Consider the following 23527-nt stretch of genomic DNA (forward strand, 5'->3'; position numbering starts at 1 on the left):
GAATGAACTGTGAATAATTGAGTAATTCAGTTCAATTGTATTAGCCACACCAAGGTCTGATTACTGCCCGACCTGTTAAATTACAATTATTTTGCCTGCAGCTGTATCTTTAGTGAAGTTGCCTTCAAAATAGAGAATGTTTTTGTAGCAATGTTTTATTTTGAAATAAATTGAGAGCTTTTAATTTTAAAAGCTCTGAAAGACATTCTAAGGACTCTGTCAATCGCTAGACTCGTGAAATGATGGTTATGAAAAAACTAACAGCTAACAGTGAATCATTGAAACGTTTGCTTATAACGCATTAGCATCAACACGTGAACTGTAAACAAAGCAAATTCAGCTTCCCTTTTGTTTTGAAGGTGCCATGATTTGTGGTGCCATCAAATATTATATTCTTTGCAAACTGCGACAACTTCGTTGCAGATTCACAAAACTAGGTAGCGAACAGCATTTCATAAAACGATCATCATACCACCAGCCCCAGACCATCACACTACCATCACCACATACATGAGGAACAGTGTGGTTTTCGTCCGGGCCGTGGAACGCTGGACCAGCTCTACACCCTCTACAGAGTGCTGGAGGGTTCATGGGAGTTTGCCCAACCTATCCACATGTGTTTTGTGGATTTGGAGAAGGCATTCGACTGTGTCCCTCGCGGCATCCTGTGGAGGGTGCTTCAGGGAGTATGGGGTCGATGGTCCTTTGCTAAGGGCTGTCAGATCCCTGTACGACCGAAGCAGGAGCTTGGTTCGCATTGCTGGCAGTAAGTCGGACTTGTTCCCAGTGAATGTCGGACTCCGGCAGGGCTGCCCTTTGTCACCGGTTCTGTTCGTAATTTTTATGGACAGAATTTCTAGGCGCAGCCAGGGGCCAGAGGGTGTCAGGTTTGGGGACCACACGATTTCGTCTCTGCTATTTGCGGATGATGTTGTTGTGTTGGCCCCTTCATGCCAGGACCTTCAGCATGCACTGGGACGGTTTACAGCCGAGTGTGAAGCGGCTGGAATGAAAATCAGTACCTCCAAATCCGAGGCCATGGTCCTCAGTCGGAAAAGGGTGGCTTGCCCACTTCAGGTTGGTGAAAAGTTCCTGCCTCAAGTGGAGGAGTTTAAGTATCTTGGGGTCTTGTTCACGAGTGATGGAAGGATGGAACGGGAGATTGACTGACGGATCGGTGCAGCTTCTGCAGTAATGCGGTTGATGTACCGGTCTGTCGTGGTGAAGAAAGAGCTGAGCTGCAAGGCGAAGCTCTCAATTTACCGGTCAATCTACCTTCCTACTCTCACCTATGGCCATGAGCTTTGGGTCATGACCGAAAGGACAAGATCCTGGATACAGGCGGCCGAAATGAGCTTCCTCCGCAGGGTGGCTGGGCGATCCCTTAGAGATAGGGTGAGAAGCTCGGTCACCCGGGAGGAGCTCTGAGTAGAGCCACTGCTCCTCCACATCGAGAGGGGTCAGCTGAGGTGGCTTGGGCATCTGTTCCGGATGCCTCCTGGACGCCTTCCCCGGAAGGTGTTCCGGGCCCGTCCAACCGGGAGGAGACCCCGGGGAAGACCTAGGACACGCTGGTGGGACTATGTCTCCCGGCTGGCCTGGGAACGCCTCGGTGACCCCCCGAAGAGCTAGAGTAAGTGTCTAGGGTGAGGGATGTCTGGGCATCTCTACTTAGACTGCTGCCCCGCGACCCGGCCCCGGATAAAGCGGAAGAAAATGGATGGATGGACATTGAACATACAAATAGGTCCATAAATATTTAGACAGAGGCACATTTTTTGTTATTTTAGCTGTGTACCAAAATGTATTCAAGGTACTGTTTTATTACTTACTCTGCCAACATTTTCACTGACCCTGCCACAAAAAATAAAATAATTGTAGTTATCATTGTTTTTGACCCGTCATGTTATCTTGTATTATGATTAGCAAACTTATATGACATCAAAATTCAGTGGCGTAACTTTTGAAAAGTGGTGGGGCAGAGATGACAAACAATACTTCGAAAATTCTTTCTATAATAACTCTGTGGGAATATTTTGAGTGTATTCACATCCAGATTAGCTGAGGGGTTTAGAAATGACAGCTCTTTAAAGGGGTAATTTTTCGAATATTATGGTTTGCTTTAGATGTAATACAATGTGTATACACGATTTAAGGTTTAAAAAAGCTGTATTTTCCACATACTGTGCATGTTTGTATCTCCTCTTTGCTACGCCTCTCTGAAACGTGCTAATTTTTTACAAAGCTCATCGCTCTGAAAAGCTAGGTGTGCTATGATTGGCCAGTTCACTAGTGCATAGTGATTGGTCGAAAACTGTACAGAAATGTAACGCCTCTTACCATATTCGAAACATCAGGTTCTAAAACTACTGACAGGTGATAAAATGGCATCGATCCTTCCTTATCAATTCGAGCCCGAATCTGATCCGGAAAATGAAGATCAAGCCGATACAACTTGTGTTACTCGAGCAGGATGTAAAGGATTGGTTAAAAGTAATTGATCTCTCCCAGATTCATGAAGCAATTGTTGGTGAAATGCTCTGCACAAACCTGAACATTTGGATTGTACTTTTATAAATAAAATGTAACCATCCGTTTTTTGTTGTATGGTCTTTTGGCAGGGCACACAAGGAGGATTTTTTTTCACAACGAAACACACATCGTTCAATGAGATTTACAAGACCGCCCACCTTACTTGCGTTTAGATTTGGCCGATCTTAGTCAAATCGTGTAACGAACTGACGTAGATTCGCCGGGGTGTGGTTACACAAGATTTTTCAGGCAGGTCTGGGTGAGCATTCGCTTCTTCAAGGTACAAAAAACAATTGGACTGTTAAATCTAAATTTGTTTTATCGACAGGTATAGGCTTTTAGTTAAATAATTTGTCTGGAGTTGATTCTACATGTGGTGTTTGCATTTGGAAGCTGTTGCTGTGAACCCACATCGTGCAGTTCAGGGAGATCTCCATGCAAGCAAAACAGACCATAGATAGATTTTAAAAACAACAAATTCATCAGAATTATCCCAGGGACATTAAGAGTGGCCAAATCAACATGGAAAAATCTTTTTCTGAGAAAAAAAACACACTGATGAGCAACAAAAAAAGGGAGGGGGTTCTCCCTGAACCGCATGATGTGGGTTCACAGCAACAGCTTCTAAATGCAAATGCCCCAGAATCAACTCAAGACCATTAACATGCTTAATTCATAAATAAATAATTAAACGAAAAGTCCATACCTGTCAATAAAACAGCTTTTGATTTGACCACTGGCAGATCTAGGGGTGGGGCCAGAGTGGCACTGGCCCCAGTTTAAATCTTATTTGCCCCTTAAGTGCCCATGTCCCGTCAGGGCCTCTGTAACTTACACCTGATTATTGGTCGATCGGATCACAAGTGGACAATGTTAAATACAATATAGGTGTTAACGAGGTGTGAAACGTTTTCAGCTTGTCGATATTCTACCACTTACAGAAGTTGAAAACGATGAACAAGTGACATTTTTAGTCATAGAAATAAAAAAACAGTTTTGAAGTGTAGTGCACCGCAACAGACCTTCCCCAAATGACAGTTTGGGAACCACATACTGTGAGAACTGGAGTCGAAAAGCGGAGTGTTGCCAATGGACGGCCGTCCACATACTGTATATGATAAATATTCCCAACAGAAAGTTATTACAGAAAGAATTTATTAAAGTATTGTTTTTGTCATCTCTGTCCCAACTACTTTTCAAAACAATGTTATGCCCATGAATTTTGGTGTCATATAAGTTTGCTCATCAGAATACAAGTGGCCTGAATCACAAAGCCGGTTCGGGTTTTTACCCAGGTAAGTTTGCGTTTAGTTTGAGCATACTCTGAGTGTTCGGGCTCAAGAAGGTGGATTGTTTTTGAGTTTTCGTCACCATGATCATTTCTGGTAATTTCTGGAGATTCTGAAAATGCATCACTTCGCAAGGTTAAGCCACAGATGTCTCCCTTGAACCACTATCGTGGAGGTCGTCCGACCCAAAGCACCTGCCATGACCTTGGTCGCACTGGGCGCGAGGTCGGTGGCGGTGCTTAACCGGGTCGGTCTTCCCATCAACCAGATCTTAACACTTGACTTATGACCCAATGGGTCGCCATAGCATTTTTAACCTAATGGAGGCAGTTTAACCCACACCATTGTAAGTCGTAAGAAACAGCTCCTGAAGCCGTCAGACGGGAACGTGCCACGAACGGCATTTTTTGACCTCCTCATGCATCTCCAGGTCCAGCCGCGAGCCTTCTGGGGAGGGCTCCCCAATCACCCCCGCTGCAAATGTGATGAGCTGTACAGTGTAGCATCAATTAATAACTCAGCAGTTGTCGCTGTTTCAGAGACATGGTTAAATACTAATGTTCCAGACAGCACGCCGACTCTGCCCCGTACATACGGGTATAAAAGGGAAGATGGCGTGCCCATTCATTCACCTTTTTGTTCTTGGGAACCTGCAACGCTTATGCTGAGCAATCTGCCATTCTTGCTACTGGATCTACGACGCAGAACAGCGGAACTCGTCCTGGCGTTTGCGATTCCCCTGGGCGTTTCAGTAGCTGGTCAGAAGTGTCTTCAGAGCATATTTCTAAAAGAGCAAATTCTCTTACAGCGTAAGATGGCCGGAGTGTTGGTACCTGGAACCGCCTTCCGCCTCTGTGCCAGTTTCCCGCAGTGCATAAAGAGCTCACGAAAACCAGGAACGCCCCCTTCGGCATGTTTGCGGCAGACAAGCTCGGTCAGCCTTACTTCCCTCAGCTAAGGGCTATGTCGGTACCACAGGTAGAGCGTGCTCTCGTGGCACAAGTCCACAGACATGCCACCTGGAACCACCGACCAAGGCTCCCTTCCGAAGCTTGTTTGTCCTCGCCATCTGATGTCGAGGGCTTACACTGCGGTGGGTCAGCTGCCTCCATCCTTCACGCCATGGCCATCCTGCAGATCCACAAGGCTAAGGTGTTGGAGTAGTGAGACGAGGGAAAACAGGACCCAAGTGACGGTGGGTCTGACGATGTCCACTCTTGTGGTCCAAGAGAGACACCTTTTTGCTCAATCCTGCACAGATGCGAGGCGTCGAGATCGTCCACTTTCTTGATGCACCCGTCGCACAGCGTGGGCTGTTTGGTGACACCGCTGAAGACTTTCGAGTTTTCAGCGAAGTAGCAGACAAAGGCCATAAGCCTCCCGGCTGCGAACCGGCCCTCGTCAGGGTATCAAGGTCCTAGACAGTGTCTGCATCACGTGTCTGCACCCCGCTCCCCCGTACCTCCACCCACGGATCCGGTGCCCCCTCCTCAGGTGGCCCCCTTGGACAGAGGGCATAAACTCCCTGCCAGAAGCCCGGGAAGCGGCCCTGGCAGGAGCCATCTTGGGAGACCCAGGACATTGGGTGCAGCTACAGCCATGCTATCGCTGTCGAGCTGCACTGGGATGGTCCTTGCCACGTCCCACATTAAGCCGGGCCCTTCTCAGGGCCTGGCGCCCACTTGGTAACCAGGAGAGCTTCCTTCTCCCTGGGTGCCCACAGCATGCAACAGCCTCAATTCAACGTTACGACATGCCATTTCCGCAGCCCTATGTACTCTCCACGCGACAGTGCATTCGGCAGCGAAGACTTAAGGCAGGTAAGTTAGCAGACCCGCTCACCCCCCCCCCCCCCATGGGGCCAATGAAGCAGATCTCCCTGCTAGTTCCTCTGTCATGTCTGGGGCCTGGTCACAGCTCCCCAGCAGGTCACCATCTCTGATTTTTGCCAATACACTTCAGAGTAGCAACCTACTTGATGTCAGCTACGTTTTTCAAAAGTACATTTCAACCCAACTTTATACATGAAAAAAAATCTCTTAAACGTACAGTATACATAAAAAACTTCACAATATATTATTGCAAAACAAACATTTCTTCATTTTGTTAACATCCACTTCCCTTTTGATACAAGTTCCGATTACCATCATATACCACAGGGTTACAGCTGTATCCAGGAGTAAGACTAAACAACATGAACTCTCCTTTATTCCCTGTGCTCTTAAACTGTTGTATAAATTGCAGAATGATTCTCCTGTGTATCTTTGTATTTATATATTTTAGTTTACATTGTATTATAGCTTGTATATTAATTTATTCCGTTTGTATTACAATTTCTTGCCTTGTATATTAGTAAATGTTAGTTTTGGAGCATGTTAGTTCATGGGTCTTGTATGGCAATATCCTGTTTTGTCAAACTTTAAATAGAACAAAAACTAAGGCCACGCGGCTTACCTGCTCCGCAACAAGTTTTATTCTGGGTTAGAGATCGCAAAACAAACTGGACCAATCAGCTGTGAGAACGCGACGTGTATCTGACGCAGTGAAGTCACCCCCTTCGTGTCTCTCGCTTTAAAAAACTTTTCAACTATTTTACTTCTAAGTTTTTATTTGTATTGTATATTTACATTAATTTTAATTATAATTTAGAACACATTCATATAATTATTATATGAATTGATAATTAATATTAAAGGTAACCTTTAAATTAATTTAACTATATTTGCATAAAAAAGCAAACTAAAGCATTTTAAAGTAAGAAAGTGTACATATTATCTTTGGATTGTATTGTAAACCTATATTAATTCATATTAAATTCAGTTGATTCTGTTTTGATATAGTCAGTAGCTGCCTTCTCAGACTTTCACTGCTGCAGTGTTTATTACTACCTTGTAAATGTGTTTTAATTCATGAATTTTTTTCATAATGATCTCATCATCTTCAACAGTATAGTGAATTGCGCTGAAACTCGCGAGAAGTCAATTAAACTGATGATGCTTTCCATGTTCCGTGTAATTGGCTGTTTGCCGCACATGTCACACTTTCAGGTGCACCCGCCTCACGAACTCTGGATCAAATCGGAGTTGACAGAGAAAGTTTATACCAACAGCTGAACCTGATCTAAACCAGGTAGGCTTTGTCTGGTTTTGTCAACTCAAAACTTTCTCTGCAACTCAGTGTTTGTTCACCTCGCTTCGTGATACAGGCCACATAACATGATGGGTCAAAAACAACGATAACAACAACAATTTTACTTTTAGTAGCATGACCAGTGAAATTGTTGGCGTGGCAAATAAACATCTCTAACTCATCTCCAGTGTTTTGTTTAGAAATCTGGTAGTGCCATCAGCAATTGAAAACTGATAAAGAATTGCACACTATACTTGGCCCCCTCTGTAAATTGTGGCCTCAATGTTGCCCTTGCTTTTAAAAATTCCTAGATCCGCCACTGGATTTGACTGTCCAATTACTTTTGGTCCGTTGAAAAAGGGGAGCTACCTATAAACGAGCTGCAATAACTTAACCCTTCAATTCAACATTAAAATATGTGACATTAAAATATGTATTCTGAGTTTGTCACACAACAGAAAAGTGTGTTATTAACCACCCAGCCAAATTTGAATGGGGAAAAATATCCAACATAATAAAATAAGTTATCAAAATCTTGGAAAAATAAGCAAGACTCTGCTCTCAAACGCTGTTTGTCAGCTGTTGTCGCTGAAGTCCCCAGCCCAGTAGGCTATATGTGAATACGTTTTATGCAGTGGTGTGCGGTGGACTTAAAAAATGAGGAGGCAGATTTCTACCCATGTCATTTTTGTTCAAGTGCGATTGTCAGAAAACCAGTGTCATTACAGTGTTTATGTGTGAAAAATTCGTTTTAACTACTACAAGTTCATTACAGTATGTACTTCTGATTTTTTTAGTTTTTTATTTTCCCTGCTTTAGGAAAAGGTACATCAACACCACCTTCATCTTTTTCTGGAACATTTGGGATTTCCTATATAAGAATAACATCATTACCAATACCATCAATTTAATTATTAGCAGTCCCAGAAATACTCAAAGCATTTAAGAGATCAAATCAAAGATGTGACTTACTTCAGCCTTGCTGCTAGCCTGATCACAAGCAAAAGTTTTTGAACAAATCTGAACCACGTAATATTCTGTCAACAATCGATAACTCCTCTGCCTCCGACACGAATCCTAAACTCCGATTAATACAACTAATAAAACAATTTAATTAACGTTCAATCTAATTTAGCGCCCTCAGTTTAAAATGTATGATGAAGACGAGCAGGAAGGCGGGATCTCGCTGATGAGTTAATCCAATCATAGCCTGTTGGAGGCATTGCCTCCTCTCACGTGACTTTTCTCCATTCTTTTCAATTACCCCCACTCAAACTCACGGCACGCTTTAGCGGGTATATGTAAAGTCAATGAGCTTAGAGGAGGCAAGAGAAACGCTGCCTCCCTTTGGAATTCTTTCGAGCGGGGTCGCTGTTTCACACTGTTGTACACGCTGATTTATCTCATATTTAGCTAAATACGTTATATCCGCTGTCCTATTTTATTTCTGAACTGTTAATAATATACTCATTCGATTATTTTCGAGGGGGAGGGGAGGCACTGCCTCCCTTGCCTCCTCGGAGGAAACGCCCCTGGTTTTATGGGAGGATTTGAATTCAAACATGCGCAATATTCATCAATAGATCATTCAAGAGTTCGCCTATGCTTCGACAAAGTTGACAATGGCGCCTTTTTTCAGTAAAAAAGAAACGCTTGCCATAGTGTGGTTACAAATAGTAGCCAGCAATGTTCAAAGATAGCATTTATGCACGGAGCCAGCTTAGAGAGACCGGTTTCATAGGCAGCGTAGCAGAATTCTATTTGATTTATAAACAGAGAGCATCTTTGCTATAACCAATAACATATTTAAAAACTACAATACAATTTTTTTGCTAGAAATGCAATCAAAATTTATTGAAAGTGAAAATTTTACTTACATTTAAACAAAACTATGTTCCAATGGGCGTTTTGGATGCCATTTTTATTCGAGCTTGAGCCTTCTTGACCAATCACGTTTCTTGCATGTTGTTATGGAAACGACACGTCTTTGATATTGTTTTATTTGTGAAAAAGATGCTTGACGTAGGCATTTTTTAAGAAAAGTTGAACTTTCCAACCTCAAAAGATGCTCTGGGCTGTAGAAAAAGACTCTGGCATTAAAAAAAGCGCTCAGGACTTTTTTTCTTAAAACATGGTTTACTCCATAGGATTATAATTTAAACGGACGCTACGCTAGCATCTTAAAAAAAAGAAGTAAATTGTAAACACAGACAGCTTTGTCTATTTGTAGTGGTTCTCTCTTGAGCTGATAAGGTAGATGCTGAGATCGCTGATAGCGAACCAGCCCTGAGGATTATTTGCTCATGCTCGTCTCAAAATTTGTTAATGAAACATCATTCACTGAAGAACATTGGTTATAGTCAATGTTTTCTTGTACAGCTGCTTTGTAACAATGAAAATTGTCAAATAAAGTTGACTTGACTTAGGGGAATGTCTTCAACCCTTCCCCTTGCCACTCTGTTACAAGGGGCAAGGGGAATGTGCGTATAAGTGGTATAAAATAGAATTGGGATTGGGCTAACACTTTAAATAATAAAGGAACATTTTAAGAGTACTGATGCCAATGATAGTACCAGCAATTGTTATAGATGTAATCATGTAATTATTTTTGTAATGTGACCCTGTGTTTTTCAGATGTTGCTGTTGGAGCCCCATATGATGGCAATGGAGCTGGAAATGTGTTTATATTCCACGGCTCACCTACTGGCTTAAATAAAGCACAGGTTTAGACATACTTTCTCACTCCTTCACTTTTCTTCTCTTTCAGTTTTCCTTAACCATTCATTCACTCACTCATTCTCTTTCATTTCAGGTTCTTGGAGGGAAAAGTCACAACGTAAAACTCTTTGGCTACTCTCTTGCAGGCAACATGGATTTGGACAGAAATTATTATCCTGATCTGGCTATAGGGTCCCTCTCTGATTCAGTGTTTGTGTACAGGTATGATCATGTTGATCATAGTTTTTAAAATTGTCATTAACCCCGTTGTTTAACTGTATAATTATTTGTACTTATTCACTATAGCAACAATAACTTTTGCATCCAATAACTTGAATAAAAATCTAAACAATTTAACAACAAAAAATATTTACATTTACACTGTAAATGATTTACAATGGATTGTATTATACATTTGTTTCTGACTACGTGCAGTCCACTGGGATCGAACCCATGACCTTGGCATTGCTAGCGCCATCCTCTAACCACTGAGCCACAGAAAAACAAATGCATTACTAATTTATTTTACACTACAGGGCAAGATCAGTTATCAACATGGAAATCACTGTCACAACCACACCAAGAGAGTTGAACCTCACACAGACAAACTGTGGAAACACTGTATGGTAAGAAAACCATAAAAATGGTTCCAAGATATTTGTAAAACATGTTACCACATTCTCAGCAAACCTTAATCTGAAGCAAACCATTACTTTTTTTCTAGTTTTGAGGTCAAGGCCTGCTTCAAATTTTCAGTCAACCCCAAAAACTACAATCCTTCTCTGAGTAAGTAGATGTGTTTTGTGTTACCTTATTTCTGTATTAGTGTAATAAACAAATGCTCATGTCAATTAACATGCTTTTTTTTGTTTCTTTTAGAAATAGCTTACACTATCAGGGCTGAATCTGAAAGAGAGAAACTTAATCTTCCTTCCAGAGTTATCTTCACCCAACGATCACCCAATGATCCTGAGTATAAAAGCACAGGGACAATAGAACTTAAGGGCCAGGGCAAAGAAGAATGTGTTACAAGAGGACTTAAACTGCAGGTAGGCAATTCCATGCAAATGTCAACCTTATCATGAAATTTGTTTTTTTACCAACAGTTTTTACTATACTGATAGCACAAAATGGCAAAAGCATTTTTTTCTTTTCAGTGCATGATTTTCCATAGACTGATGAGTGCCATTTTTAGGATTGTCACATCCATAACCATACCTGTCAAGTATCCCGTTTTGGCAGGGAAAGTCCTGTATTTTACCTTGCTATCCCACAAACAAATCATGGTGCACTAAAACATTCCTACTAAAAATGTATTCTAAATATGAGAAAAAGGCTAGGAACATCTGAAAACACACGTATGTGTAATGACGAGTCAGGGGCATTCGGATCCATTTGCAATGTTTAATATAAATCGTGGTGTAATCAGGCAAGGGTCAATTAATAGCGACAAAAATACCAAAGGCAGAGAGAATCAAGGTCGGTTACCAGACTGAGATCAGGGCAGGCGGCAGACAATAGACAGGTCACAAACAAAGCGGTAGGGCAGGCAGCAAGGGGTCAAAGGTACAAGAGTGGTCAAAGGTAAACAGATCGATATAAACGCTCAGAAATGCAAGACGGCTAAACAAGACTTCGCGATGAATGAGAGTTCAAGTACAGTATATATAATGGAGCGGTAATGGGGAACACCTGGTGGTGATTATCTTGTGATACTGGACATCTGGGTAATGTAGTCTAGAACGGAATTAGAACTCGGGAGATGACGCCCTCTGGTGGACTAAACTCATGGACACGGCCGCTTATTTAGAATACTCCAAATTCATTAACATTAAGACTTTGTGAGAAGATCAAATATAAATACGAAAAATCTGCGCAGTGAATGAGACCCAGTGTCATTGTTTGTCATATCCATAACGCAAGCTTATTTCCCATTTTTTGAATAGAAAACTTGTGCATAAACTGATATTTTTTTGATGTTCAAAACTAAAACATTCACTGAGAGTTTATAAATGTCACACCCATAACGCAAAATGTCACATCCATAGCTCTGGAATCACCCAGGTACATATTCTCATTTAAAGCAATTACAGAGCAACTTTTTTAATGTTTGAGAGGAAAGAATTAAAAAGGAGTAGTAATAAGGAAGGCTGTATTATATTGTATTATAAGGTACTTTCTAATTGTATATTTTTGTTGGTTTCTTAAAAGTTTGCGTTACTTTTTATTGGCACAAAAAGAATCCCATAAAACAGTGAATCACAACTCAATATCATTGGTTCTTGTGTGCCTTGTACAAGCATATGCTAACTACAGTTAGTTTCGAGACATGCAAGAATCAATGAGAATTTTAAAAAAAAGGGTAAGAGCTAATAGTAATGTAGTAAAAAAGTAAATATTGCTACCTAGAGGTAATTAAATATACATAGTGAGGGTGGTTTCCCGCACAGGGATTATAAGATGTTAGGACTAGGCCTTAGTTCAATTAGGGCATTTAAGTAGTTTACATAAACATGGTATACAAAAACATCACTTGTGTGCATTTTGAGACAAAACAATGGCACTTGTTTATTTTAGGAGGTGTCAATGCAGGGTGTTTTCAGTTTAGATAGATCTAACATTTCCTTTAGTCTTGGACTAGTCTTAAACCCTGTATGGGAAACCACACCAGTATTTACTAAATCATACATGTACAGACCCAATAATGATGTTATTGTCTTATTATTTATGCTAGTATTTTGTAAATGCACAGGAAAACATCAGAGATAAGCTTAGAAGCATCCCCATTGAAGTGTCAAAGGAACTTGTAAACCCATCATCACGCAGAAGGAGACAGAGTGGTCTCCCGTCCCTGCTTCCCATACTGGACTCTACCCAAGAATCCACTACTGTGACCAAGGTAACTGCACATTGTTGACCAGAGACATGAAATGAACAGTCCTGCAAAATCAGGAGAGGTGAAAAAGGTGACACACATACAGTTTAGATCCCTGTTGGGGGGTCTGGGGGCATACTCCCCCATAAGACTTTTTGTGATTTTTACATTCAATTTATGCATTCTGGCACACTTAACACTAGAATCGGCAGCAGGTTAAATTTACCCATGCACATGAATATTGTTTTGATATTGCTAAAAAACACATATTATGTCACTTTTTTTATATGACTATCATCACAAAGTAATGTCTAGAGACTAGACTAGATTCTTTTTAGCCATCAACTATATTTTTGTGCTGTTTTTTATGTTCAAAGCTAAAGTAAGAAAATATTTTTTTAGCAGTATCATAATTTATGCAACAACAAATTCAAGTGTACACTTTCATGTAAATCATTATTATTTAGTTTATTTATATCGGTTTATATTTATAAGTTATACAAGAGAACAAAACATAGGGCAATCATAACAATAAAGGCATGAGGTAAATTTGACCCGACAGTGCTCAAAGGTGCTTAAAGCCCCACTTTTTAATCTGGTTTCATCTAAACAATTTTAAACAACAGGACTTACATTTTATAAATCACCAATGCCCCCACCCATTCTCAGAAAAAAGTCTTCGGATCTACTAAATTCACGAGAATGGCATATTTTGATTTAAGATGCAGAATTTCACTGGAAATGCAACTAGTTTGCCGGTATGAATGAAAGAGAAGGAACATGTATAGAAATGTAATGGGAGAAACTGCTAAACTTACTGTAATGTGGCAGCTGTAAGAATAAAAGTTTTTGTTATAGAGAAATTTTTTGAAAAACGTTTTTGGCAATGTCACTCTTTAGGATTAAAAAACTGTACACTGATGTTGCCAAGACGGCTGCCACGTGAACTGTCTAATTCCATTTCCATTTGGCCTTTAGATTCAGTTTGTTAAGGAAGGTTGTGGTCCTGACCATGAGTGTCATAGTGACCTGCAACTGAAATATAAATTCCAATCCATGGAACAGGGCAAAGACATCTTTAAACCATTCCCTGAGTAAGTTTTTCTTCTCAATTAAGTTTTTTATCCTATACAGTAATAATGAACTCTAATGTCTAGAATTAATTTCTAAATTGAAATGACATCAACTGTGTAACAACACAGTGGTTGCCATTACGATTTAATGCCTTCCTTTTAGGGGGATAGTTAACCAAAAATTAATTCTGTCATCATTTACTCACCTTCAAATTATTCCAAATGTGCATAAATTTCATTGTTCAGATGAACACAGAGAAAGATATTTGGCAGAATGCTTGAAGCCAAATAGTTCTTGGAACCCATTGACTAACATAGTAGGAAAGATTACTTTATAATTAGAAATTTGGCGGAATATAGGCCCGCAAACCATTCTGCTGCACTTTTGACCAAAATTGTCTTGCTATGGTAGTCAAAAGGGTTCAAGTACTGTTTGGTTACAAGCATTCTTCCAAATATCTTTCTCTGTGTAAACAAGAACAAAGAAATGTATACGGATTTGGATGAACAAGCGAGTGAGTCCCTATAAATTCCTTTAAAACAGATTGAAGAAGAAAATGTATATTAAGTGGACTAAAAAGAAAAGTTGATTTTATTATTTCTGTTTTTTTCCCTCAGGGAAAATGGACTTACTGTCTTGTCGCTTAGCGATCAGAAAGATGTTGCCCTGGAGATTACAGTGACTAATCAGGGGGAAGATGCATATGAGGCACAGCTGACTAGCTCGTTCCCTAAATCTGTTTCTTATTCTGCTTTTCGCACTAAATCCAATGTAAGTTCAGTTTGCTAGATGCTAGTTGATGACCTATTTATTGGTAATTACATTTTGTTTTAAATGTCTTCAAATCTTAGGATAAACAGGTCATCTGTCTGGCCAATCAGGATGGGTCACAAGCTGACTGTGAGCTTGGAAATCCTTTCAAAAGAGGGGCTGAGGTGAATATTTGAGAATGTGGACCACAAGTATATGTATACTATACTAACTAGCTAGTAACTACAATATATTTATAACTGTATAATTTGTAAAATATACAAAATATGTTTTAAATATTTTAAAATATTTCAGACAACGTTTTACATCATTCTGAGCATCAGTGGAATTTCTTTGGAGACCACAGAAATCGAAATTGTCCTTAATCTCAAAACGTGAGTAGCATCATACTGTAGCTCTTGATGTCAAAACTAAAAGTGCAACACCAAAACTATTTCAGTATTTTCTTCTCACATTAGCTGCTGTTAATGCCAACATGCATTGACTAATACAATTTTAAAAGCTTTTTTGTAATTGTAGGACAAGTAGTCAGAAGCAGCTGCCATCAGTGAAAGCCAAAGCTATTGTTAAGGTCAATCTTCTGTTGTCACTCTCAGGGTAGGTGTACATCACACATTCTTTGTGTAATCATGAAAAAAACAATGAATGAAAACTGCATTATCTGTATCTCAGTCACCTACTGTCATCATTTCTTCTACAGGGTAGCTAGGCCATCTCAGGTTTACTTTACTGGAAAAGTAAAAGGAGAAAGTGCCATGAACGTAACAACTGATGTTGGCAGTCCAATTGACTATGAATTTAGGGTGACTACTGGCGTTTCAAACACTAAACAATTCACTTTTGATTATGACCCACAAAGAACTGCGTAAGTAAACTGAATTTTACGGTGGAAGTTTTGGTAACTATATTGTAGGTATAAGGGAACAAAATATTAGTTCGGGTAATAAAGGGGTAGCAACCAGAATTACAATCCTCAAAGAGCTGCGTAAGTAAACCTACATTTACGGTGTAAGTTTTAGAAATTATAGTGTACCTATACGTGTAACAATATTTTAAGTTAGGGTAATAAAGGGCTAAGAACCAGATGCTGTTTAAGTGGGGACTGTTTTTGTTCCACAAAGTTACAGGGTAAGAACAATAAATATACACACAATCTGATATCCTTGAATCTGAAACCTTTATTTAAAAACAATCCTCAATGAACCACATAATTAATTAATTGTAAGAATAATGTACCTCTACAGTAGGCTACATATAAGTAGGTAAAGAGGAACAATATGAAAAGTTTCGGGAATAAAGGGGTAAGAGTCAATAATATTACCCTAAGTATGTTAATATTACGTGGTATGCATGACCTACAGTATGCTAGACAACAATGGGAGAAAGTTACCGGTAGCACGTGTTCCATGTCGGGCTGGGCTGTCTGTCAGCAAATTTTGACTAGGATACATTTTTAGTTGATTGATTTTAGGATTTGGAGTGTTTTTATGTTACTGAAGTTGTTATGGTCTGTCTGCTTTTGTTTTCCCGTTCTGCATGAGGTAAAATGCATAGCTTCATAATTAAAAGAAAAAGCTGAACCTTGGATTACATGTAAACTTTTATTAAACTGTTGTTAAACTGTAAAAGTGAATTATTTTGTATTTACACATTTTAAATACTACAATGACATTTTTATATTACATTTAATTTAAATAAACTCAAATGTAATAGAATTTGACAAACAAAATTACATTTGGGAAAATATAATGTTGCCATTCATATAAAAACTCCAACACCCTCAAGTCGATGGCAGGCAGCAGAGAATCACAGTCAATATAAAAAAATACACGGAAGGCACAAACACAGGGACCGCTCGGCAATGTCAGACAGGCTAGACAAGACTTCGCCATCATTGAGAGTCTAAACACAGTATATAAAGGAGAGTGGTAATGGGGAACACCTGGTGGTGATTAGCACCAGGCATGGGATTATGGGAAATGGAGTTGGAAGTGGAATGATTACAAGTTGCCAGAGTCCTGAGTGGAGTGCCCTCTACTGGAGTTCATGGGCACCCCAGCTGACGATCTTTACAGAGTGAAGTAATGAGATTTATTAGAAACACTGGGTTAGTATAAAAATATTGAAAACATTTATATAAAGCATTTACGCTCTGCATTCAGCCATAGCAAATGTGGACCAGTGGTCAATTTTTTGTAGATTAGCGAGTAGTAATATAGACTAGTAAAATGTGTTATAATATAATGTTATATGGGTCATTCTACATAACGTCCACTTTTGGTATGGCAAGATGTCTTAAAATGTATTTCTTTTTCTAACATTTAAACTTAGACCACACTTAGGTTACCCTTTGACTTTATGAGTACACATAAATGACATCTTAATATTTTATTTTTATGTGTGTGCAAGTACTTAAAGACAGCATACAATTTTTTTTGTCACTGGTGTTACCTTACTTTTTTAGCAATATTAAAGGTGTTTATGAAATATTATTTAAAAAACAATTCAGTACATGCAGTCAGAGGGACAGAAAATTTATGATAATCTAACTAATAAGGATATGTTTCATTTATTTTAATCAGGTCTGTTAAAAGTGTGACTGAATGATGTTAGTTCAATTGCGCAACCATGTATTTGCTATAACACTGAAAATATTTGAAAAACAGTTATAAACAAACATTGATACAATCCTTTAATTTCATTGAATTCTGCTACACTTAAGAATTAGGCTTTAAAGCAAAATATTTTCTTGAAAAAAAAGTTCTCACTCATTTAAATCTCTCTGTATGTCTAAGTATGTCTCTCTCTTTTTCTGTGTGTGTGTGAATGTGAAGAAAAGGTGATAGGGAAGGAGTTAGTGAAATGGTTATGTGAGATGATATTGGTGTGAATAGCCAGGGAAGCAAATCCAGATGTGACTAGAGAGAAGTTTTGTACATTGAAACGCTGGGTGATCTATCTGGTGATGATGGGGGTGTCAATGCTTCTACTCTGACTCTTTGCCTGCATCTTTGCTGACGAACCCTCCATGCATTTCGCTCATATCTCTTCTCCCTTTCACTCAAATCACTTATTCTCTTTCTTTTTTGTGTGTCAATGTCATGGAGATAGCTCTGTTTCCTTTTCTGCAAATACTCTGCTCTGCGTTCAGGATCAGCATCCCTACGCTTTCTGTATAGTCGCTGTTTCTCAGTTGCACTCAGTTTAGCCATACCCTCAATTTAGAAATACCTGACCAACGGAGGATTAACAATGACAAAGAAAAGTTAGAATCGCACTGTGATTTAGTGCTATTTTATGCAAAAGAACTAAATGAATAGCAAAGTTTACCTATAAAAGGGAGTCACTGGTGTTACTGATCTTCCCATAAGGAAGGTAACACCAGTGACAGTAACACCAGTGACAATTTTCATGAAAACTGCATTTTACAAAATGGCTGCGGCAGGGTATCAAACCACATGTTGTCAATCATTGTATACTCACTAAATTAAGTAGTCCATTTGTATTCTAGCTTTTTACAATTCCCAAACAATAAACGTGGTCACACCAGTGACTTTGACTAAGCTTCATATGAAATCATGAGATAAATGAGAAGATTTCTGATAATTGAAAAGAGACAGTGGACTTACCATGGGCTTCTCTTCATAGATCTCTAGGCAATTGGAAGAAGGAAGTCAAGTGATGTCATCAGTGTGATTTTTATTTAAAGATAGGAGCTTTTTTGTTAAACGGTAACACCAGTGACAGTGGGACCACTATTTTCATTATATATTTTATAATATTTATTTAGCATTTAGTTTTTTAATGTAATTTACATCATATATTTGATAGTTATGGACACATTATTGTATTTTAAATGGAAGAAAACGCAGATTTTGACCTCAAAATATAGCATTTTCCCTCTTTACATGACTGTGGGGACGAGCACTTCTGTGGTGCTTGGAATTCTAATTAATGAATAAAAATTTAATATTGACAAATTGATTGCTCAAGAAGGTGTAATTGTTCAAATAACATATTGTTTCATTTTAAAATATAAAAAATTTGTAACCCTAAAGTGTTTTTCAAGTGTAATATTTCTGTAAAGGCTAGGGACAGAAAAATGGACATTTCCGTAGAATGACCCATATATATATACACTGACATCGAAAATATATTTACAACGCGTAACATCAAAAAGTTTAATTATATTATTATAATATATTTATCGATGTTATGTGTTTAAAACCCCCTAGGGCGTACAAAGTGAGAGGGGCCAGTGTTTTCATTGGAGTGTTCATAAATTCAGCGTTCATAATGTAAAAGCTACATATACAATTACATTTAGATTATAAACGCTGGAATTTGAAGAAATTTAATGCATGAAAGGCAGGGGTAGCAGCTGTAATCTGCTTGCGCACTGTGTTTACACGCTCACATAGTTTTGTCCAATTTCTCACCCTATTAGATTGTGTGTACTGTATATTTATTGTTCCAAACTCTGTAACTTTGGAACAAAAGGGTAACAGTCCCCACTTATATCTGGTTGCTTGTTCCCTTATAGCTACACGTAGGTACACTATAGTTGCCAAAACTTACACCGTAAATTCAATTTACTTACGCAGTTCTTTGCGGGTCGTAATGTAAAGCGTTACCATCAATTCCAACACAATATTTCTACTGATATATTCAAACAAACATTTCTTGAATATCAATTGTCTTCACATGTGATAAAATTAAAAGGCAGTTGCCTGTTGGTAGACTGATCCTTTTCCTTATTTATTTGACAGGTTGCAAACTTGGGCAGACCACTTAAATCATTTGGCACTGCATCTATGATTATTCAATGGCCTAAGCATAACTTTCAAGACAAGTGGCTTCTCTACCTCATGCGAATAACATCAGACGGCTTAGGGAGCATCAGCTGTTCCCATCAAAATGAAGTCAACCCTCTTAAACTAAAGGTAGCCCAAACATCACATGTCTTAACTACAGTCAAGTGTTTTCTGTCTCACAAATAAATGCATAGAAAATGAATTGATGTTGCTTTATGCTTATTAGGAACCTTCACGAGCTAAACGTGCCTTTGGGGAGGTAACTCCAGCAAAAGAGGGAACAACCTCCCCTTTTACTGACAAGAGGAAATCCACAGTTTTGGTAAAGTCACTAATCAAATATTTTTGTGTTTTGATAATCAGCCTATTGTATCTTAATATCTGCTTGATATGTTCTTAGTCCTGTGACGATGGGGCAAACTGTATATCATTGAAATGTCCTCTAATGGGAATGGATAGCAATGCTGTAATTAGCCTAAGAGCTTATCTTTGGAACGGTACTTTCCTAGAGGTAAGTGTTTTTTGTGTGTTCGGTAATCTTGAGTTACTGTAATTGGTCATTCTTGTTGGTCATAAAGTGGTCAGTGATTGTAATTCATTGCTGGGCATCAAGTGTATATTTCATAACTTAAATGGTGTCTTACAGGATTATGCAAAAATGAACTACATTGATATCATTGTCAAGGCATCACTCGAATTCAAGTCCTCCGCTACAAATATACAGTTAAAAAGTGAAGCTACACAGGTAAACTGGGCTATCCTGGCCATTTTAGGCATCCAACCCCTCTTCCTTACACATAAATTTATCAATGCACATTTGATATTTTTATTAAAAAAAATAATTGAGTAAAGATCTTGTGTGCAAAGTCTATGTTTAAATGCACAAGACGGGGCTTTTAATGTAAATGTTAATCATATTTCTATTATAAAAGTCACATGTACCTCATTAACCTGCAAAAAAAACCGGTTGGTGTTTAAGTCCAATTTTTGGTGTTTAGGAGTACCTTTTAAATTTTTACAAGCATTACAAAATTACATGAACAATATTTGCAGTTCATTGTGCTCTTTGATTGTATTTAATTGCTATATAAATTACATGTCAAGGGAATGTATGCTTTATATGACAATATTCCAGGTACGTGTTACTGTGTTTCCTGACCGTAAAGCAGCACAGTACAGTGGTCTACCCTGGTGGGTCATATTGGTGGCCATTTTACTAGGACTTCTTTTGCTGGGCCTACTGGTCTTTCTGCTCTGGAAAGTAAGACCTCATGACTAAATACTAAAGGGTGGTTTCCTGGACAGGGATTCGATTAGGCCAGGACTAGACCTAAATTAAGACATTAAAGTCATTTGTACAAAAAAAAGCATTGCCTGAGTGCATTTTGAGACAAACCAATGGCCCTGTTTTTTTTTAAGACATGCCAGTACAAATTCTTTTCAGTTTAGACAGCTCTAACCTTTATTTATGTCTAGGAGTAGTCTTAATCCCTGTAAGGGAAACCTCCCAGAGTCTTAAACACCAATACTTATTTTTCTTATTTGTCTTATAAATATTAAAAACCAATAAACTTTGTTCCTTTTAGTGTGGTTTTTTCGGCAAAAGCAGCAGTGAACCAGATAATGAACATGAAAAAGAGAGACTGACTTCAGATTCATAGAAAGAGAGAGAATGAGAACCTCTGTCTTATGGTAAAAGAGCAGAAGCATGAATACTACAATAAATCTGTGGCTTGTCAATGACTTTTATTTTACTTTAAAACTGTAAATTAAAAAATGTTACAAGGAATGCAAACTAATCACATACAGTACGAGAAATTTGTTTGCGGAAAATAATTTATAGATGTTTGTCTCCAGACTTTTTCAGCTTCGGGTGCAAGTGATTTCATTTCTGAGTATGACTGTCTTGTTCTTTTAAACCTTAAAGGGATAGTTCACCCCTCAAAAAACAAATCTCATCCCTCATTTACTGCCATTGGAGATGAGATCTGTTTGGATACTGACATTTTTCCAAATATATTATTTTGTGTTTAGTAGAACAATGAAATTGGGTTTGAAAGAATCTGAATTTGAGTAAATGATGACAAAATTAAAGTTTTTGTGTGAACTATCCCTATAAAACTTGCGTATTTCTATTGCCTGCTTGGGTTTCTCTTTGCTTTTTGCTCATAAACAACAAGTTCGTTGCTGTATACACTCAATATATCAAAATATTTCTTTGTCATTGTTATCTTGTAAGGCTTCATTTTAAGGATTGTGGGTATGACATTGTATTGATTCTCTTTCATTCTGAGCAGTGGGGATTTTTTAAACATTCCAATTATGATGACAGCGTATCCACTTATAATTATGTGTGAACAAAGCGATAATTCAGTTATTATATGCTGGTACAGAGTACATAGTTCCTCCAGAGAAGAAACAGTGATTGACATTTTGGAATGAGTGCGCAAGCTAATCATTGCTTATTGCCAACCCGATTAGAACCAAACCAAATTATCTTTTCCTACTGTAAAGCCTTTAATGCAGTTGTTCTCAACTATGGCCCTGGAGATCCATTTTCCTGCAAAGTTTAGCCCCAACTCTGATAAAACCAGGAAAAGGCTCATTGAACTTATTGCGGCAGTGCGCAAATCTGTCGGCATATGACATTAAAGTACCATGAGAGCGATACAAGTGCTGACTGCTCCGTGTGCTTTTGAATATTTCTCGTTACTTTAGTGAGATATGGCACGCAACCTGTAGCCCCGCATTAAGGTGAATGCACCTATTCCTGGTGGCGTTGATTAGCTTGTTCAGGTGTGTTTTATCAGAGCTAGGGCTAAACTGCAGTAAAATGGATCTCGGGGGCCAGAGTTGAGAACCACAGCTTTAATGTTTACTTTTGCAAACACTGAACTTCATATGGTTAATATTCTATTCAAAATTAAAGGATCAAGAGATTCTATTTAAATGGTTTCTGGAAGTTACACATTTATGTTAATAAGAGAGGAAAAAAATACCTGAGTTGGCACACCCCAAACTATTTAGAGCTGTGGTTCCCAACCACATTCCTGGAGGCACATTTTTTTTGTCTGACACACTAATTTCAGGCTTTGGAATCTCTACTAATGAGCTGATGATTTGAATCAGGTGTATTTCTTAAGGAGACATGGAAAACATGCAGTGTTGGGGAAATCCAGGAATGTGGTTTAGAACCACTGATATATAGATATATTTTATCGGTGCTACTCATATGGAAAACCGCAACCTACGAAAGCCATAGTCTCGGCTGCCACGTCACCAAGCATCTCTGAAGGACTAGCCTTTGAAGGACTGGTATAGGGAGGAACGCTATCTCCCAAGGACGCAGCCTTCAGTTTGAGGAGCATCCTATCTATATATCTTTTCACTATAATACAATTATTCTCAATGAAGATTTCTGTTGTAACTAAGGCCAAAGATGTTTTTTTCTTCTCCTTAATGAGTTGGATTTGTGGCCAAAAAAAGGACTTCTCAATGTAATGCTCCATATCTTCAGCTAAAATGTATATGTGTGTGTGTTTTGATTTGTTTATTGTGTTGCGTTAGTTCTTTTTAAATGGTGCAGATTTAATTTGACATTTTTCGCTGTACTTACACTGTTACATGTGGGCCAGGTTTTATGAGGAATATTGTCTTTGCCAAATGGTGTTGCAGTACAATCAACATTTATACGTGTTAATGCTTTTTGGCCGGTTCTTGGCCACCAGAGGTCCCCAGAGTATTTCACGCTTGATTTTGATCATTGTTTGCACTTGTGCCTTGTTTAGTTTGAGTATTTAAAGTCCTAGTTTTTCCCTAGTCCCTCGCTCTAAGTTTGTATGTTGTAGCCCTTCACATGTTACTGTGAGGTCAGAGAGTGATTATGTTTTTGGAATATCTTTTGTGCCATTACCCTACTGTGGATCTCTGCCTAGTGGCTCAGTCTGGAAAATTACCACTTCTCATGCCAGAGACCTGTGTTCGAGACTGAGCCCAGACACATACACTCTCATAATGCGAGTAATGCCTTAAATGTTACAATATTAAAGGGATGATTAAATGTGATTTCATGTTTTGCTTTTTGAAATCTGGGTGCCAGGGGGTGGCCAAGGCTACTTCAGAGGGTCAACAGACCATGACAGAAAATGGGTAACCCTGTAATGGCATCGAATTTTATATAAAAAAAAAATCCTTGGATTTATGATTAGAGGTACAACTGATAATTAACTTTCCAGAGTTTGTCACAAATGTGACAAATACAAAACAAATGCACAACGTAATAATTTTAAAAGAGGGGTCGGCACCAAGTGGTCCAGTGTACTGTG

The 23527-nt window shown here is 38.7% G+C and overlaps 1 protein-coding gene across 1 annotated transcript in view; it reads left to right on the top strand.

The window, feature by feature from the left end:
- The window catches only part of itga6b (integrin, alpha 6b), a 52011-nt gene extending 28736 nt beyond the window's left edge, over positions 1–23275 (top strand). Inside the window, exons 8-25 of the mRNA XM_079463092.1 lie at positions 9585–9673; positions 9763–9890; positions 10205–10294; positions 10393–10454; positions 10548–10717; positions 12421–12567; positions 13522–13637; positions 14235–14388; positions 14469–14552; positions 14683–14762; positions 14908–14985; positions 15089–15191; positions 19158–19331; positions 19429–19524; positions 19603–19713; positions 19849–19947; positions 20338–20463; positions 20789–23275. Of these exons, the coding sequence (XP_079319218.1) occupies positions 9585–9673; positions 9763–9890; positions 10205–10294; positions 10393–10454; positions 10548–10717; positions 12421–12567; positions 13522–13637; positions 14235–14388; positions 14469–14552; positions 14683–14762; positions 14908–14985; positions 15089–15191; positions 19158–19331; positions 19429–19524; positions 19603–19713; positions 19849–19947; positions 20338–20463; positions 20789–20863 (1982 nt within the window). The 3' untranslated portion in view covers positions 20864–23275. The remainder of the gene's footprint in view (positions 1–9584; positions 9674–9762; positions 9891–10204; positions 10295–10392; positions 10455–10547; positions 10718–12420; positions 12568–13521; positions 13638–14234; positions 14389–14468; positions 14553–14682; positions 14763–14907; positions 14986–15088; positions 15192–19157; positions 19332–19428; positions 19525–19602; positions 19714–19848; positions 19948–20337; positions 20464–20788) is intronic.
- The last annotated feature ends 252 nt before the right edge of the window (positions 23276–23527 follow it).

The sequence above is a fragment of the Barbatula barbatula genome, assembly GCF_947034865.1.
Source record: "Barbatula barbatula genome assembly, chromosome: 8".
NCBI classification, from domain to species: Eukaryota; Metazoa; Chordata; class Actinopteri; order Cypriniformes; family Nemacheilidae; genus Barbatula; species Barbatula barbatula.